The sequence below is a fragment of the Chrysochloris asiatica genome, unplaced genomic scaffold (assembly GCF_000296735.1).
Source record: "Chrysochloris asiatica unplaced genomic scaffold, ChrAsi1.0 scaffold00041, whole genome shotgun sequence".
In the NCBI taxonomy this organism is placed as follows: domain Eukaryota; kingdom Metazoa; phylum Chordata; class Mammalia; order Afrosoricida; family Chrysochloridae; genus Chrysochloris; species Chrysochloris asiatica.
Window position 1 is genome coordinate 3,418,887 of NW_006408559.1, and position 19,285 is coordinate 3,438,171.

General features: G+C 42.2%; 2 protein-coding genes across 2 annotated transcripts in view; both read right to left on the bottom strand.

The window, feature by feature from the left end:
• COPG2 (coatomer protein complex, subunit gamma 2) overlaps window positions 1-2,944 on the bottom strand; it is a 176,032-nt gene extending 173,088 nt beyond the window's left edge. Inside the window, exons 1-3 of the mRNA XM_006861142.1 lie at window positions 2,824-2,944; window positions 1,440-1,492; window positions 540-620 (exon numbers count right to left, since the gene is read on the bottom strand). Of these exons, the coding sequence (XP_006861204.1) occupies window positions 540-620; window positions 1,440-1,492; window positions 2,824-2,860 (171 nt within the window). The 5' untranslated portion in view covers window positions 2,861-2,944. The remainder of the gene's footprint in view (window positions 1-539; window positions 621-1,439; window positions 1,493-2,823) is intronic.
• A 292-nt stretch (window positions 2,945-3,236) lies between these two features.
• TSGA13 (testis specific, 13) overlaps window positions 3,237-19,285 on the bottom strand; it is an 18,814-nt gene continuing 2,765 nt past the window's right edge. The window contains exons 3-7 of the mRNA XM_006861222.1: window positions 17,503-17,574; window positions 16,467-16,673; window positions 7,334-7,473; window positions 6,586-6,713; window positions 3,237-3,406 (exon numbers count right to left, since the gene is read on the bottom strand). Coding sequence (XP_006861284.1) covers window positions 3,237-3,406; window positions 6,586-6,713; window positions 7,334-7,473; window positions 16,467-16,673; window positions 17,503-17,574 — 717 coding nt within the window. The remainder of the gene's footprint in view (window positions 3,407-6,585; window positions 6,714-7,333; window positions 7,474-16,466; window positions 16,674-17,502; window positions 17,575-19,285) is intronic.

Sequence of the window (19,285 nt, forward strand, 5' to 3'; positions counted from 1 at the left end):
CTTGGTGTAGGGATAATAAATATAAAATCTGAGTATTTAAAACACGGTGCTGTAGGATAAAGCACTGGACTGTAAGCTTGGTTTGAACTGCAAGGTGAGCAGTTCAATATCATCAGCCGCTCCTCAGAAATCTCATACAGGGTCGCCATGGGTCGGAACCGACTCAACAGCACTTCCCCACATGATCAGTTTGGTAGGCTGGTGGCCTTGGGAACCTTGTGGGCAGCTCTCCTCGGTCCTAAGAATGACTAGACATCAAAATTGACTCAACAGCAATGGATATGGTTTTGGGTTTGGTTTTGGGGGGGAAGGGGTTGTTTTAGTTTTGTTAAAACTCAAATCAGTATGTACTGAGAATCTACTATGTGCTTAGTTGATTTAGCACCTCATGAATACAAACTAAATAAATTATAATCCCTGTCCTCAGGAAGTTTTAAATATTTTTAAGTAAAAAGTTAAATTTTCCAGAAAGTACTGCACTGCATGCTATATAGGTCTATTCCAGGATACAAACTCTAAGGAAATTGAAAACAGTTTACCTGGTTCAATAAGTAAAGAATCTTGGTAAGAATATGCAAACATCTTCTTGGGTTGATAGGAGTTTCATTAAATATACGCGCCTGCAGATACACAAAACATTAATAGTATATATTTTCTACTTTTTCTATCACAGATTACAGCAAATCAACTTTAATAAAAACTATTATACATTTTAATCACAATATCCAAAAATGTTGTTGTTATGTGCCATCGAGTCGGTTCCAACTCATAGCAACCCTGTATAGGGTAAGGTGGTGGATTTGAACTGCTGACCTTGTGGTTCACAGTTCAATGTTTATACTACAATGCTACTTTCATACATTTTAATCACAATACCCTAAAACATTTGTTCTTGTTAAGTGCCATGAGTCAGTTCCGACCCATAGCGACCCTGAATAGGGTTCCCAAGGAGCAGATGGTGAGCTTGAAACACCAACCTAAAACATTAGCCTTTTATTTATTGTGGGATATGATAAATTATTAGATGTGACCTTGCTTTTCTATTCCATACTTTATAACTCATACTCTGAAGTCTAATACTTGAATTTTATGAATTTTAGATGGTAAGAATCAATGTTTCCAGACAATCACAATAGTTGTGGTGTCAATCAAAGGGAGTTTAATATCATTTCCTTCAATGACCTCACACCAAACACCTCCATACATTTTAAATTCCCAACATGTAGCAGAGCTTATAGGTCTTTACATTTTAAATGCTCTAAACTCGCCATGGCAAGTAATTCTTCCTCCTTCTGCTCATGTCCACATTCCCTTAACTCAGTTCCATCCTCTAATGTTCTCATCTTTGATGTCCTGATCATAGCGTCTCAGGGACGCTCTGCCCTCCGCTCTAAAATGGAACAAGGAAAGAAAGGGACACAGTGTACTTGGGACCATACCTCCTGTAAAACAGCACTCTTCTCCAGATGTTGGAATGGGTTGGAGCCACTACCTACATTACAAAACAAAGCACATCTGTAAGAGCCGTTCTGCACAAGTGTATTTACTTTCACTAGAAGGGTACTCAATGTTTGAAAAATCTCATTTAAGTGAGGTGAGCACTTGGATTTAAAAACAAAAAACCCCATTGCTCTCCAGTCAATTCAGACTGATTGCCGCCCTATGGGACACGCTGTTTCCTCACAGGGTTTCCAAAGCTGCCAATGAGGCCGACTGCCTCGTCTTTCTCCCTGAAAGCCGCTGGTGGGTTCCACCGCTGACCTTTCAGTTGGCAGCTGAGCGCTTTAACCAGTGCACTACCTGGGCTCCTTTTGTTGTTAAGTGCCGTCGAGTCGGTTCCGACCCATAGCGACCCTGTACAGGGTTTCCGAGGGTGTAAATCTTTACGGGAGTAGAAAGCCTCATCTTTCTCCCGCGGAGCGGCTGGTAGTTTCGAACCGCTGACCTTAAGGTTCGCAGCCCGATTCGTAACCACTACGCTACCAGGGCTCCTAGCATAGCATATATTACTACTAATATACGTGTAAATGGAATCAAAGTCTTCGGTCAGGCTCTAGATGTGTGGAAGGTCTTGGGCTTTTCTCTGAAATGAGAAACAGCTTCCTTGTTCTCTTTTTAACAAGAACACTACAAATATCTGTCACTTCCACAGCAATTAAGGTTAGAGATGACGGCAGGGCATGCTGATGTCTAAAAACAAGCTCTATCTCATGTGCTTTTAACATGGACTGAGAGGCAGAAATGAAGGCTTTAATAGAGCATCAACGCCACGAAAAGTTCGAAGGGCCGCCGGAGGTGAGCTGCCCCAGCCCCTTTTGCTTTGTGAGCGCCGCCACCCCAACACCGGGCAGGCACCCCAACACCGAGCAGGTACCCCAACACTGAGTATGTACCAGGGGGCAGCTCCCAAGGACTCGAGGGGAGAAGGCACCCCGACTTGGTACACATGCGGATCCCGTCGACCCCAGGCCCAAATCAAGGTGCTCAGGCTCAGGGCCCAGCACCCAGCCTGTTCTCCAGGCGGGTCCCCAAGGAGAGACTCTGAGGGGTGACGCCGGAGGGGGCGCCGGGGGGCGGAGCGCCAGGGCGGGGCGGCAAGAGCCCCCGCACGCGAGGCTGCGCGGGGCTGGCCGAGGGGAGGCTCCGAGGGGCGGCTCGGGCCGGGGGAGGGGCCACAGGAAGCCCCCCGGCGAGAGCGAGAGGAGGGGCCGCGAGCACACCGGTGCCCACGCCCCCCGGGGCCGCCGTGCCTGGGGCAGGTGCGGGCAGCAGAGGAAGGGGCCCCCCGCGGCTGAGGGTGGGCGTGAGCGGCCCAGCGCGTACCAGACTCCTCGTCCTTCTTGTCGAATTTTTTAATCATCTTGGACGACTTCCCAGAGCCCAGACCCACAGCAACCGTCCCAGGCTCCGCAGCCAGCGAGCGGAAGAGACTGCAGGAAGGCCGGCCCCGAAGGCTCCCGCCCGTTGGGCGGCCAGCCCGTCACTCATAGGGAAAGCCCACCCCCCAGCAGCGTGCCGCAGCCACGCCTTCTCCTCCGCCCCCAGCCGGGCGTGGGCGGGGCCTGGGTGTCTACTGATCCGAGCGAGAGGCTCGCCGGGCCACATGGCCCGCGACCCGGCAGCCCATGTCCGGAGCAAGCGGGAAAGCGACTTTATTTGGTTGGACGCCCTAGATGGCGACGCCTGCAGGCCCCTCAGCCTCTGCAGAGGAGGCGGGAGGCCTGGCGAGTTTATGTTCACTTAATGACGGTGGCATTTTTGATGATCCACTGCTGGGCCCTTCCGTTGCGGAAGGTGCTTTCTCCGGGCACAGTTCTGGTGGGCTTCTCTTCCAGTAGCGATGACAGAGTGAGCGGTTCCCAGATGGCGTTGGAAGTGGGCACTGCATTCCCTGACTTCGGGGGAGCTGCAACAAAGCACAGAGCATCTAGAGGTGAATGTGGAACCACAGAGTGCTGACAGATGCACTGGGCGAGACTGACCTCTTACCAATAGAGATTTGAGACTACCTTCCCAACTTTCGTTGTCATTCTGGATTGCTTTCCTTCATTAAAGAGCAGTTTAAAACACGCATCTGAACAAAGTTTAGAGCCTTCTTGTGACTTCCGTCTAGAACCACACTGACTCTTGTGTAACTCTTATTAGGCTAACTTGCACGCACTTGTAGATTCAGAGCAACCTTGTATAGAGTTTCTGAGGTGTGGCTGGCGGTTCAAACCCACCAGTGCTTATCCTACAGCACCACACTAGTAGTCCAGTGCCTATCCTACAGCACTACATCAGGACTCTCCTAAAATGTATGTTACTTGTCAGTTCTTTTGTCAGAGTGTAACTAGGGCACTTTCTACCTTTGGCTTCAGTGGTGGTGTTGGTGGTTATGTGTCGTGGAGTCGGAACCTACTCATAGCGACCCTGTGCAGGGTTTCCGAGGCTGTAAATCTTTACGGGAGCAGAAAGCCTCATCTTTCTCCCACGGAGCTGCTGGTAGCTTCGAACTGCTGACCTTAAGGTTCGCAGTCTGGTAGGATATTCACCGTCTTCTTCAACCATTGTTCTCTCAGGCTTCCATTGTGGGATCTTCCACCAATCCCTCCTGACATTTCAGATACATTATTCTTTATAAATAGGGTGGTGCAAACACTAAAGCTGTCAACAGCGAAGCCAAAGGTTGAGGTTTGAGTCCACCCAGAGGCGTCTTGGACTAAAGTCCTGGTGATCTATATCCCCCAAACCACAGCTATTGAAGCTCTATGGAGCACAGTTCTACTCAGGCACACAGAGCATCAGAATCAACTCAACAGAAGCTGGTGTGGTTTCTGGTTAGACCTGGTTGAATCTATTCCTTTATCTCCCCTGCTAACACTTTATCTCAAGTCCTCATCATCTGTCTTCTGGACAGCCCCCTTCCTGGCCTCCACCCAAACCATTCTTTCTGGCCTCGTTTGGATGCCTGGTAAGCATGGAATATTATTGGGACATTATTTGTCACAAGTAGAGACATTGCTTCAACTTCACAGCAGAATGTCCTTATTTAGGAAAACCACAGTGATAGGCCTTTGGGTACATAAGTAAAACAAGAATCCACTCATTTCTTTCTAGGGAAAATCTGAAGTCACCTTAATCTAATAGATGCTGTTGATGAAGTTATTAAGCATTCTGTTTAGAATGCAAATTGGGTGGAAGGATTTTACCCTTGAAAATTTAAAGGAATTCTTCCCCTAAATATGGATTTAGGCTGCAGCTTTGATATCCTTGCATATGGTGCATTACAATGGAACTTGGACTGCACAAATGGACTCTATTATCTTTACCTTATCTGGCTTATAAGGTTTAAACCATACTTCCCAGGTGGAATTTCCCTTGAATGAAATATAAGGGGACTTCAAAATGTCCCTGGGAAAATGGACTAAAAAATCCTGGAACTTTTCCATGAATTTATTTGAAGGTCTCTCATAGATGGTCTCGTAGCCATTTATACTGAGGCCGAAAAGAAACAGGTTTGGGGGAAGGAAGGAAAATCTTTTCCTTTTCTTGGGCCAAGGGCAATAGGAACCTAGACAAAGACAAGTAGGTATATCCTGAGGTTTTTCCAAAGGGCTGGAGACCTGCTGAAAAGTGTGGAGGAGCTGAGGCTGGCTTTGAGGTTGAATCCCTTTGAGTAGCACCTTTTAAAGCAAGATGATGCTCTCTACTATCTTTAGCTTCTCACCATAACCATGAAGTTTTGTTTGCCACCAAAGCTCAGCTTGGGCTGTTATGAAAGGGACTGACCATGTGGGCTGTCAAGAGTGAAGGGACCTGAAGAAACCAATGAAGGAATGGTGCTGTATAACCTCAGCCTTTCAGACTGTTGGGCTAAAAATGATTGTCAAAGGTGTTGATGGTGGTGGTGGTTATGTGCTGTGGAGTTGGAACCGACTCATAGCGACCCTGTATAGGGTTTCCGAGGCTGTATATCTTTACGAAAGCAGAAAGTCTCATCTTTCTCCCAAAGGTGTTAGGTAATAATAAATCACCATGATCACCATAGACCAGGTAAATAAATGTACCTTGTTGTTGTTAAGTACCAACAAGTTGGTTTCGATTCATAGTTTCCCCATATAGGGTTTCCAAGGAGTGGCTAGTGCGTTTGAACTGGCGACCTTATGGTTAGCAGTCCAGTGCTTACCCTACAGTACCATACCAGGAGTCTTTCAAAACTGAGGAGAGAAACCCAGTAGGAAAAATAGACTTTATCTTAAAGCCATAGTTGAGCAAGTCTGGGAACCCATGAATTATACTTAGCATACACAAATGTATATTCAGTGCTCTCTGATAGGTCTCAGTTGCCTAGTGGATAAAATCCAAACTTGTATCTATATACTACACATGTTTCTTGGATCTGGTTCACCTATCCAGTTCACATATTGAAAGAGCTATTACTGGTGCTTGGTAAGTGAGTGCTCAACACTAGTAGGCACCCTCATCGATGTTGTGAAATGAGTGTTTATGGGAGAAGCCTTCTCATTGTACCCTCTTCATTCATTCACCTGATTCCAAACCGCTTCTGCCTCATTCCCTCCACCCCCAAACCCTACGAGGCTTAAGGACCTCTGAGACTCACATACTTATCCTTGGGTCCCTAGAGACCAGTTTACCTCAAAGTATGATATGCATACCACTGGACCTAAATAAACATTTTTTAAAATTTTTCATTATTATGAATTTGATTTTATGTGTTTCAGAAAATATGTAATTCATACATCAAACCGTGTTGTCAAAGATAGTGTACTGATGAGGACAAGAACAAGAAAAAATCTTTTCAAAGAAAAATACTAAGTAAAAGGGATAATAGCATACTGATATGCCAAAATATCCAAGTGGCAGGTGGTATTGTTTGGAAATACTATGCTAGAGCCTGCATGGAATGTATGACTGTCAGCGGGGTCCAAAGCCTAGTGACATGTGAGTCTCTATTAACTCCTACCGGCTATGCTACAAGGAAAAATCCGCTCTAGAAACAACATGAGAAATATAGATTTGCCCATAGGTATATCCAGCCCATATCTCATCCAATACATCAGTGCTTTGAAAGTAAGGACTTACCATCTCTCTTCTTACCTTTTTTACAGGTTGGGGAAAAGGTGAGTTGAGGGTACATTTTTTTCTGTATTCTCAAAGCATAAACTTTTGAATACTTCCCTTCAATCTTGAAATCATTGTCAGTGGAAAACCTTAACAAAGAAAGGTCACTTAGTAGAACCTAGGACAAGGGATTAATGGAACCAGCCACTTGAAAGTAAGCTACATTCTCAGATTCTGGCAGAGAAGAAGGGACCATGTCTACAGGGTGTGGATTGGTACAAAGTGGGGGTATTGGTCAGTGAGAAGGGATACTTCTAGAACCTTACACTAAAAAATCTTCAGAATCTCCTCTGTCCTCTTCAAATTAGATGGAGGCTGTTTTCATTATCCAGTTTCAAATAAAATCTTTGTCTTTGTTCTTATAACACATAAGTCATAGTTCTAGAAGTTCTCCACTTTGCATTACTGTTTCTGCTTCATTAGAGTGTAAATGAGACGGGGGTCATGTAAGAACGCTGTGTCTTATTGTTACGAAGTTATGTGACTAACATACAATCAAGAAACAGCAGAAGCCAAACCAATGCCTTAGAGTCAATTCTGACTTAATAGAGACCTTATATAGGGTTTCCAAGACTAAATCTTGAAAGGGGCAGACAGCCGCATCTTTCTCCTGACAATCAAAATGTGTTTGTCAAATTATATTGATAAGAGCAGTTTGAATGGGGAAAAGTAGGAACGAAAATGCGTACAAGAAAAGTCAGAGCCTCACCTAAACCATTGTTCTCGCTTGGATGCAGGATCATCGAACAGGGTCATAGGGAAGACTGGTTTCAAAAGCAATCTGGGTTTTTTTTTCTGAGGCATCAGGGGCAGGTAGAAGTTTTCAGTGGATTTGTACTGCTGTCTACTCTCCTGTAACGGGAAAAGTGAGGGAGGAAACAGAATTTCTTGAAACATAAAGGCTGACTTAAACTCTTCTAAAATGATGCAGCAAAACCTGACTTGTCAAGTAGGTAAATGGGAACTCAAATCACAACAAGAGGGGGCAGTACTCTGGGCAGAGTCATTACTAGAGGATTAGCACAGTGTTTAGTTAGTGGACTGAGCTTGCCCACTGACTCTTTGAAGTGAATGGTAGAGGAATGTGTACCCATTCTTTTAGAAAGATTCAATAAGTGAGCGGATCTGAAACACCGACTTTGATCAATTGGAAACCAGACCCATGGGGTGCTGCAGTAAAAGGCAATGGAGTAGGATGTTTTATGAAGTAATAATTTCATTGTTACTTAAGGTCACAGACCACCACTAATCTGTCAGTTTGTCATACTGTGGTGACTTGTGTGTTGCTTTGATGCTGAAAACTATGCTGCCGGTATTTTAACACCAACAGAGTCATCCAGGTGAACAGATTTTAACAGCTTCCAGACTAAGACTGACTAGGAAGTAGGAGATGGGGATCACTTTGGGAAAAGTAACCACTGAAATTTTTATGAAGAGCTGTAGAACGTTGTTTGTTATAGTGCCAGAGGAAGACTCACTCAGGTTGGAAGGCACTCAAAATACAAGTAGGGCAGAGTTGCCTCTTCAAAGTAGAAGTGACCTTACTTAACAAAGTGGATGGAGTAAAGCTTTTGGGACCTTCATTTGCTGATAGGGCATAACTCAAAATGAGAACCAATAGCTGAAAACATCCATTAATAACTGGTACATGGAATGTATGAAGTATGAATTTAGGAAAATTGGAAGTCATCAAAAATAAGACTGATATTCTAGGCACTAGTGAGCTGAAATGGACTGTATTGATCATTTTGAAACAATCATGTTTTATTATGGTGGAAATGACAAATTGAAGAGTCACATTCATTCTCATGAAATCTTGAAAGAACATTTCTAGATCTATCTTGAAATACAATACTGTCTATAATAGAATATTATATATACACCTATAAGGAAGACCAGTTAATATAACTATTATTCACATTTACACACCAACCACCAAAGCCAGTGATGAAGAAACAAAAGAATTTCTTCAGTCTGAAATGGATTGACATGCAATCAAGATGCATTGATAATTACTGGTGATTGGAATACAAAAGTTGGACACAAAGAGAAATGATGATGTTATTGTTCTCAAGCATCATTGAGTGGGTTCTGACTCTTAAAGACCCTATCTGAGGTTTCAGAGAAGTGGTTGGTGAGTTTAAACCACTAACCTTGCAGTTAGCAGTCCAATACTTATCCAACAGCACTGCACCCAAGACTCCAAAAAAGAGGAATGTTAAATAGTTGGAAAATAGAGACTGGGTGATAGAAAAGATGCTGGAGATCCACATAATAGAATTTTGCAAGACCAACCATTGATTCATGGCAAATACCTTTTTCCAACAACATAGACGGCAACTATACATGTGGACCTTGTCAAATGGAATGCACAGGAATCAAATTGACTACATCTGTGGGGCAAGACAATGGAGAAGCTCAATACCATCAGTCAAAACAAGGCCAGGGCTTACTGTGGAACAGAAAATGTAAATTCAGGTGAAGTTGAAAGAAAATTAAAGCAAGTCCATGACACTCAAAATATGATCTTGTGTTTTCTGCCACCTGAATTTAGAGAGGCGCTCAAGAACAGATTTGATGTGTTTGAAGACTAATTGAAGAATTCTACCAACTTCTTTAGTTTGAAACTGATTAAACATGCAATCAAGATGTATTGATAATTACTGGTGATTAGCAGCTACTTCCTTTCCTTCAACGCAAAGGTTGGAAACAAAGAGGAAGGATCAGTAGTTGGAAAATATGGCCTTGGGGATCGAAACAATGCTGAGATCACCTGATAGAATTTTGCAAAATCAATGATTTCTTCATTGCAAATACTTTTTTAAACACCAGATGGAATACACAGAAATCAATTGGACTCTATCTGTGGGAGTCCAAATGATGGGAAAGCTCCATAGCATCAGCCAAAACAAGGCCAGGGGAGACTGTGAAATTGACCATCAATTGATCATATGCAAGTTCAGGCTGAAACCCCCCAAAAATTAAAACAAGAACTGAAGAGGGCCAAAATTTGACCTTGAACATATCCCACCTAAATTTAAAGATCATCTCAAGAACACGTTTGAAACATTAGACCCTAATGACTGAAGACCAGGAGAGTTGTGGGATGACAACAAAAATACCATACAGGAATAAAACAAAGATCATTAAGAAGACAAAAAAGAAGGAAAAGATCAAAATGAAGGTCAGAAAAGACTGAAACTTCCTCTCCTGCATAGAGATGCTAAAACAAATGGGAGAAGTGAGAAAGTAAAAAAACTAAACAGAAAATTTCAGAGCGCAGCTCAAGAAGACAAAGTATTTTAATGAAATATGCAAATACCTGGAATTAGAAAACCCAAAGGGAAGAATATGCTCAGAATTTCTCAGCTGAAAAGAACTGAAAAAAAAAATTCAAGCCTCAGCTTTTCTGTGGGCAAAATATTGAATGATGCAGAAAGCATCAAAAGAATATGGAAGGAATACACAGTCACTACCAAAAAGAAGTGGACAGTGTTCATTCATTTCAAGAGATAGCATATGATCATATCCAATGGTACTGAAGGATGAAGTCCAACGTGCACTGAAGGCATTGGCAAAGAACAACGCTCTGAGAGTTGATGAAATAGAAATTGAAATCTTTCAACAAACTGACGTGGCACTGGAGGCTCTCACTCATCTATGCCAAGAAATTTGGAAGACAGCTACCTGGTCAACTGATTAGAAGAGATCCATATTTGTGCCCATTCCAAAGAGAGGTGACCCAAAAGTATGCAGAAACCATGGACCAATACCACTAATATCATGTGCAAGTAAAATTTTGCTGAAGATAATTCAAAAATGGCTGCAACAGTACATTGACAGGGAACTGCCAGAGGTTCAAGCCAGATACAAATGACAATGTGGATGAGAGATATCATTATTGATGTTAGATGCATCTTGGCTGAAAGCGGAGAATACTAGAAAGATGTTTACCTGTGCTTTAGTAACTGTGCAAAGGCTTTCAATTGTGTGGATCATGACAAACTATGACAACACTGGGGAAAATGAGTATTCCAGAACACTTCATTGTGCTCGTGAGGAACCTGTACATTGACCAAGAGAACACACATAACAAGGGAACACTGAATAGTTTAAAATCAGGAAAGGTGTGCATCACGGATGTATTCTTTCACCACACTTATTCTATCTGTATGCTGCGTAAATAATCTGAGAAGCTGGATTATATGGAGAAGAAAGTGACATAAGGAGTGAAGGAAGACTCATTAACAACCTGATATATGCCCATAATACAACCTTGCTTGCTGAAAGCAAAGAGAACTTGCTTCTGAAGACCAAAGACCACAGCTTTTGGTATGTGTTGCACCTCAATGTAAAGAAAACACAAATCCTCACCACTGCACTAATAAATAACCTCATGATAAAAGGAGAAAAGATTGAAGTTGTCAAAGACTTCATTTTACTTAGATCCACTCTCAACACTCATGGAAACAGCAGTCAAGAAATCAAACGATGTATTGCATTAGGCAAATCTGCTACACCAGACCTCGTAAAAGTGTTGAAGAGCAAAGATGTCAGTTTGAGGACTAAGGTGCACCTGACCCAAGCCTTGTTATTTTCAATAGTTCCATATGCATGTGAAAGTTGGGCAGTAAATAAAGACTGTAGAAGAATTGACGTATTTGAGTTATGGTGTTGGAGAAGAATATTAACAGTACCATAGACTGTCAGATGAACAAACAAATCAGTGTTGGAAGAATGCTCCTTATAAGCCAGGATTGTGAGACTTCTTCTCACATACTTCAGACATATTGTCAGGAGGGACCATTTGCTGGAGAAGGACATCATGCTAGGCAAAGTGGCAGATCACTGAAAAAAGGAGCCCACCAATGAGATGGATTGGCACAGTGGCAGCAACAACGGGCTCAAGCATAACAACAAATGTGAGGATGGAAGAGGACCACGCAGTGTTTAGTTCTGTTTTGTATAAAGTTGCTGAGTCAGAACCAACTGTACAGCTCCTAACAACAACAACCATCATCAATATCACATGCAGTCATTTTCACTGAAGATAATACAAAAAGAGTTGAAGCAGTACATTGACTGGGAACTACCAGAAATTGAAGCCAGATTCAGAAAAGGACATGGAATAAGCGATATCATTGCTAACATCAGATGTACGAGGGTGAGTCAAAAATTATCTGCACTCTGGCTGTAGAATTTATTTTAATCAATTTTAGAAAAGACAAATACATCATTTTCCAATATAATCTCCTTGCTTTTAAATACACTTTGTCTATCTGTCAATGAGCTTTAGTATTCCCTAATTTTAAAATGTTTTAGGCTGAGCTGTGAGCCACAAGTGCACCACTTTCTTCACTTTTTCATCAGAGATGATTCTTCATCTTCGAAGGTCTATTTTCTGGGGACCAAAACAGGTCCAATGGAGCAAGATCAGGACTTTAGGAAAGATGCTTTAGCACATCAAAATGACGTTTTTGCAGAGTGCCAACAGTGTGGGCAGAGGTGGACTGGTATGCATTGTCTTGCAAGATCACAACCCCCTTGGATAGCAGTCCACTGCATTTAATTTGAAGTTTAGGCTTCACTTCTTCAGTGAGCATCTCACTGTAATGAGTACTGTTGACTGTGGAGACTTTTTCCTGACAGTGTTCCAATACTGGCCCTTGAGAATCCCAGAAAACTGTCAGCATCAATATTTCAGCTGATGGTTGACTTTTGTGATTTTTCTTGGTTGGGGATTAAGGATGTTTCCTTCTATACACTGCAGTTTAATCTCAGGTGCATAGTGATGAATGCATGTCTCATCACCAGTATATTAAGAAAAAAAGAAACGTTTTAAAGAAACCTTTACCTTCCTCCAAGTATTAGTCCAACTTTTGTTTGTAGATGTCCAGACACTTCTGTTTATGGTCTTCCATGAGGTGCTTCAGTAGCCACCTACCACAAACTTTTCCAAACTTAAGACTCGTGATTTACAAATGATTTGCCACCTAATCCACTGTCACATCACTCGTCGATTCAACAGAATTATTTCACGTGCACACTCAGTGTTGTCAACAGCCATGCATGTGGACAAGTGCTTTAATATAACTGGATGTGGATAATTTTTGACTCACCTTCATACTTGGCTAAAAGTAGAGAATACTAAAAAAAAAAAAAAAATGTTGACTTATGTTTTATTGGCTATGCAAAGACATTGATCACACCAAATTATAGTAACATTGAGAAGAATAGGAATTCCAGAAGACTCATCATGTTCATGTTGTTGTTGTTAGGTGCCATGGAGTCAGTTCTGACTCATAATGACCCTATGCACAACTGAACAAAGCACTGCCTGGTTCTGTGCCAGCCTCACAATTGTTACATTTGAGCTCATTGCTGCTGTAGGTGTGCCAATCCATCTCATTGGGGACCCTCCTCTTCTTCACTGACCCTCCACTTTACCAAGCATGATGTCCTTCCCAGGGTCTGGTCCCCCCGATAACATTTCTGAAGTATAAGAAATTAAGTTTTGCCATCCTGACTTCTAAGCAGCATTCTGGCTATACTTCTTTCAACACAGATAAGCTTGTTCTTCATGAAGAAACTATATATAGACCAAGTTGTTCGAACAGCATGGTTTCACATCAGAAAAGGTGTGCACCAGGGTTGTATTCTTTCGCGGCACTTACTCAATCTGTATACTGAGCAAATAATCTGAGAAGCTGGACTCAGCATCAGAATTGGAGGAAGGTTCATGAACAACCTGTGATAATACAGATGACTCAACTTTGCTTACTGAAAGAAAAGATGACTTGAAGCACTTACTGATGAAGATCAGAAACTACAAGCCTTCAGTATGGATTACAATTCAGTGTACAGAAAACAAAATCCTCACAACCTGACCAGTAAGCAACATCATGATAAATGGAGAAAAAATTGAACTTGCCAAGGAATGCATTGAACTTGGATCCATAATGAATGCCTATGGAAACAGCAGTCAAGAAATCAAAGAACTTATTGCATTGGGCAAATCTGTTGCCAAAATCCTCTTTTGAGTGCTAAAAAGCAAGTTAGTCACTTTGATGGCATTTTAAGTTAATTCGTACGCATGTGAAACTAGACAATGAATAAAGACCAGAGAAGAATTGATGTATTTCAATTATGGTGCTGGAGAAGAATATTAAAAGTGCCATGGATTGCCAAAAGAACAAACAAATCTGTATTGGAAGAAGTACAGCCAGAATGCTCCTTAGAAGCCAGGGTGGCCAGACTGTCTCTCATACTTCACACATACTATCAGGAGGGATCAGTCCTTAGAGAAGGACATCATGCTTGGTAAAGTGGAGAGTCGGGGGGGGGGGCAAAAAGAGGAAGACCCCCAGTGAGATGGATTGGCATAGTGGTAGCAACAATGGGCTCAAGATTAACAATGATTTTGAGGGCAGCACAGGGCAAGGTTTTGTTCTGTTATGCTTAGGGTCACTATGAGTTGAAACTGACTCAATGCCACCTAGCAACATCATAACAATAATGACAGTATCTATCCTAAAAGCTTACTTTCAAAGGGCTCAAATTTGAGACCCAAAAGACAGTGGGCACTTAATTAATTAATTAAGCATGGAGTCCTGGTGTGGTAACAGTCCAGGGTAAACACTGGACTGCTAACTGAAAGATCAGTGGTTCAAACCCACCAGCTGCTCCCTGTAAAGGAACCAACTCCAGGGCATTTATCAAATTAACAAAAACATTTTCGGCATAAGTAGCCCGGACGACACAGTGCTTAAGTGTTCATCTGCTAAGTCAAGTTCGGTGCCTGCAACAAACAAGCTGTTTCGCCAGGAGAAAGATGTGGCAATATGCTTCTATACAGATGACACCCTGGGGAGCCCTAGAGGGCTGCCAGGGGTCAGAAACAATTCTAGGGCGGCAGTGTTTTGGTTTTGTACTGTCAGCATGTACCATCGAATATTAGTATTTTAAGTTCAATATGGAGAGGAATTGCTTAGTCCTCTCTATCTAGCAACTAAGGAAAAATGTATTCCAAATCCAGCACGTGTTGTTACAAGGGTCCAGTTTATGTAATCCTATTCACACCATCAAATTTCTGTACTAATTAGATTATTTCTATTTGCACTTTCACTTATCTCATTTAATTTCTTTTTGTTAGATTAAGCCCTCTCACAAGACTGTCAAGATCTGTTGGAGGTCCTGATGTCTAAATATCTCTTAAATAACATTTCATTTCCTCTGCAACTTGATTTAGTATCTCTCACCTCTTCTATCAGGGTCCTGGTGTGGCGCTGTGGGTTAATGCACCAGACTGCAAAGCCGTTTGAACTGCAAGGTCAGTGGTTCAAGCTCACCAGTTGCTCCTCGGAAACCCTATACAGGGTCACTATGGGTCAGAACCGACTCCATGGCACTTAACAAGAACACCTCATCTATTATATTGACATCATAACTAATCTTTCTGATATTTGCCTTTTAAAAAATAATTTTAACAAGCCCTGACAATTGAGTAGGTTACATGCTCAGCTGCTTATCCCAAGGTCAGCAGTTTGACTCTCCATGGGAGACAGAGGGTGCTTCTGTTCCTGTAAAGATTTACAGCCTCCAAAACCCTATGCAGGGCTACTGTGATTTGGAACCAACTTGATGGCATGCAGTCACTACCACTGTATCTTTCACCCAACCTTCAAAATGCTCTTTCTAAAATGCAACTTGATAACATCCTTTTACCTCCTGCCATTCACTCTTACATCTTCCTGAATGCACCCCACTTTCTCATGTCTTCATGACATTGTGCTTCAAAGTAACATCCTTTTACCTCCTGCCATTCACTCTTACATCTTCCTGAATGCACCCCACTTTCTCATGTCTTCATGACATTGTGCTTCCCTCTAATTAGAATATTATCCTATTCTTTATCAAGTGTTACCTCCTCTGATTACCATTTTCTATCAACAGAAACACTGCTCTTATCTTCTGTATCTCAGATATTCTTTTATTATCCATATATCCCAGTATTGTAATTATGTTCATATATCATTTTTACTACATATGTCTCTCCTATTATATATATATGAGTATGCCTTCTTACTCTGAGCAGGGTAATGCTGGACTCATAGTGACCCTGTAAGTCAAATAGAACTGCCATATGATTTCCCAGACTATAAATCATAACAGAGCTGACTGTCATATCTTTCTCCTGCCAAGCTGCTGGTAGGTTTGAATCACTGACGTTTTGGTCAGTAGGCGAAGGCTTTCGCCACTGTGCCATTAGGGTTTCTGGCAATGGATTTATTTTTGCTTTTGTTTTGTTTTGGAATGCTCACCTTGCATTTGTCCTTTCAAGATAGAAAGTATCCAGGAATCTTTATATTTTGCTTCCTAGCTTAGTGTATGCTCAGTAATTGTTGACTGACTGGAATTTTAGTTTCTTTAGTCTAAGACCCTGCTTTGTTCCTCTCCTCTTCTCCTGACACCCAGGAGCAATTTGCATTCTTTACTCCTTTTCCATTTCAATACTCATTTCTGTTTCTGATTCCTTGTTTCCTGATTTATCATTTACAAAGTCATTTTCCTCTTATCTGTTACAAACTAAGTCTCTTTATCCAAAAAGGAGCTGTTTCCAATGAAGACCCCATTTTCTACCTGCAATACAGCGTCACGACCCCAGTTTATAGACTCTGTTTCCTTCCCAGGCTCCCCAGATTCTGTTTTGTGAAGTATGTGGCTGGGACTAAGTAGTGAACGCCATTCTCTGTGTTAAGTTGCCTCTCTTCTCCAAGCTAGCTCCTAAACTCTTCAGGATCTGTACTTAGGGTGCCAGGGAACTTCCCCCCAAGTGTCTTTACCTTGGTCAGTAACTCCTTGGAAAAGTATTTGGGGGTGATGTCCCTTCCTTGCAAGTTGATTGGGTAGGGAGGTGGGTTGTTAGTCATAATCAGTAAGGTCTTATCCTGGTCATACTCTGTTACTTTTAACATGAAACTCCTGATTTTCTTGTTTCGTTCCAGGAATTTTTGCAGGGCTGTAGGCTTTGCAGGTTCATAGTACCTGGCCTGAGCAGACAGAAGTTCCAGAAAAATAAAAGGATTTAGTTAAGAGCATATTTATACATCAGTTGGCTAATCTTTTTCTTCTGTTGGAGTAGGGACAAAGGACAGGCAGAGTACATCTGCTCTGAAATTTATCTGAAAAACTCTTGAGCGCTCTATCTTTCTCTTTCCCTCAGAGCATTTCTTGCAAATAGACTAAGAGGTGGGATTAATCAGATGGAAAGGTTTCCAGAATAAAAGAAGCAAGATGACTTCGTTTTGAAAAATGTGTAACATAGCACCGCACCTAACACTGTAGAGCAAACGGAAATGTCAGGTTTCTAGGTGGCCTAAACCAGGCCTTCTTTCCTTGTGTGGCACTGTAGGGTAAGCTCTGGACCGTTAACCACAAGGTTGGTGGTTCAAACCCACCAGGCTGCCTCTTGGAAACCCTACACAGGGTTGCGATGAGTAAGAATTGACTCAACAGCACTTAACAACAACAACAACAACAATGATTACAACTATGACTCTCTGAGGCAGAGCAGAAAACTACCAAGGACCAAATTTCGTTCCTCAGGGAGTGCTTTGGGGCCTTGACACAAGCCTTATCTACAGCCTCCCACCCACCAAGATTCCTACCCTGCACAACAAACACAACCTTAAAAAGGCAAAGCAGTCACAAAGGACAGCAGGCCACTTAAGGGTGGGGGGTGGGGAGGGATGGAGACTGGAGACAGAGAACAGCAGTCCCAATAAATTCGCTTTTCTGTCAATAAGGAGGAGGATGGGGACTTGTGGAACATGCTGAAGTTTGCTCTTAGAGATCTTGGGGAAAGGCTTGCCCACGTACCAAATTTGGATGGACAGTATAGTACCGCAGGTTTTCTAGTACGAATTTTGATTGCCCAGCTCCATCAGAAACCTAGAGACAATAATCAAAGTTAGTGATTTCAAGTACACTTATCCTAAACAATATTCAGCTCCTCACCCCACCTTATGTCACTAAAAACCGGCTTCTAACTTAAGTGGTGAGTACACTGGGCTTCATGTTTTGCATTCTGGGCTTTCTGAACAAGGATCTCAGTGGGAAAGGGTTCTAAGGCATCCTTCCAAGGAAGTGTGTGAACTGAAACATGAAAAGGTAAAGGGTAGAGTAGACCAGGGCAGCATCAAAGTCCATTCCAAGGAATCACAGCTCTTTCTTCTGCATTTTCCTTTCTAAAGTAGTGGCATTGGTTTCAGATCAACATGGAGGATGACATCCTATAAGGAGGAAGCAAATTACAAAAGCATAACAGATTAAAGGCTGTGGGTTTGCAGACAACTGACCCGGGAGTAAAATGTCACATACATTTTACATGTGTGGACAGCTTCTCAGTGCACGATTCCCCCCAAATTAACTAAATTTTGGTAACACTTTTCTGATACTTGGCATTTTGGTTCTTGGTGGGTTGTTGGAGGGTCATGTCTGAAGTCAGAGGTGCTGAGCCTCTAACATTTCCCTCCTGCTACACTCCCTTCTCCCCTCTCCCCCACGCCAGTGACGTTAGCTAGCTTCTTGCTCAGCCCTGGGTTATCTAGGGATGAATCAAAAGGATATGAACACAAGGAGATCAAAGCTTAGAATCACCTTCTCTGGTCTTGGAATAATCAGAAATCAGAACAGAGGAGGGAAGCGCATCCTTAGAGTCATTTCTAAAGTTCACCATGACTCTACAGTGATGGTATGGTGGTTGCTACTTGAAGATGGGATGTAGAGGACAAGGAACACACAGTGAAAGGGGGACTAAAGCCTGGTAAACAGAGAAGAAAGAAGTAGCAAGAATGGAACAGAATGATGGGATGGGAGGTGTTCACTCCAGAAGGAAAATGTCAGAAATTGGTAATCCTTGGGGCTTGGAGGAGGACAAAGTGTAGAACAGCAAAGCCTCTTCATACATTCCTGTAGGGGGGAGGGGGTGAAATGTGGGTCCAGCGTAAAGTCATTATCAATCATGAGGTAAAGCACTGATCAGTTGATCAAACTCACCAGCCACTCCTTGGGAATTTTATACATGGCCACAATGAGTTGGTACTGACTGGGCAGCACTTAACAACAACGGCAAGTACCTGGGGTCCATTTGTTGAAAACAAAAATATGTTATGAAAAACCAACTTCACAGATATGCCATTTCTGATCAATGTAATCACAGCAGTTCTAGAAAAATTCACTTGGGGAAAAGGTATAAAGCAGTTTTCTTTGATACATTGAAGAGGGAAAGATCTTGGGGAAAATATTTTTACTCCCAAAATTTCCAGGAGTATTACACCTCTGTCCCAAATTGGTTTCCCACAACACTATGCAAATTAGAATATGCTTTTAGTTGTAGTGTGTTGAAATACATTATCTTTGGCTGATAAAATAGAAGTTGGCCTGGAAAATCCACAGGAGTATGATAAACATAGGAAAGCAACTAACAGACCCAGTGGGGGTTTGTGGCAAGTCCTAGGTAAGTTGGGATTTAACAGTCTCTAGGCCCTAAAAGGGAAGAACACGGTCAGTATTTCTCAAGCTGGAGGAACTAAAGAAAAAAGTCAAGCTTCGACTTTCATTATTAAAAGATTCACTGGGCAAATTATTGAATGATGCAGAA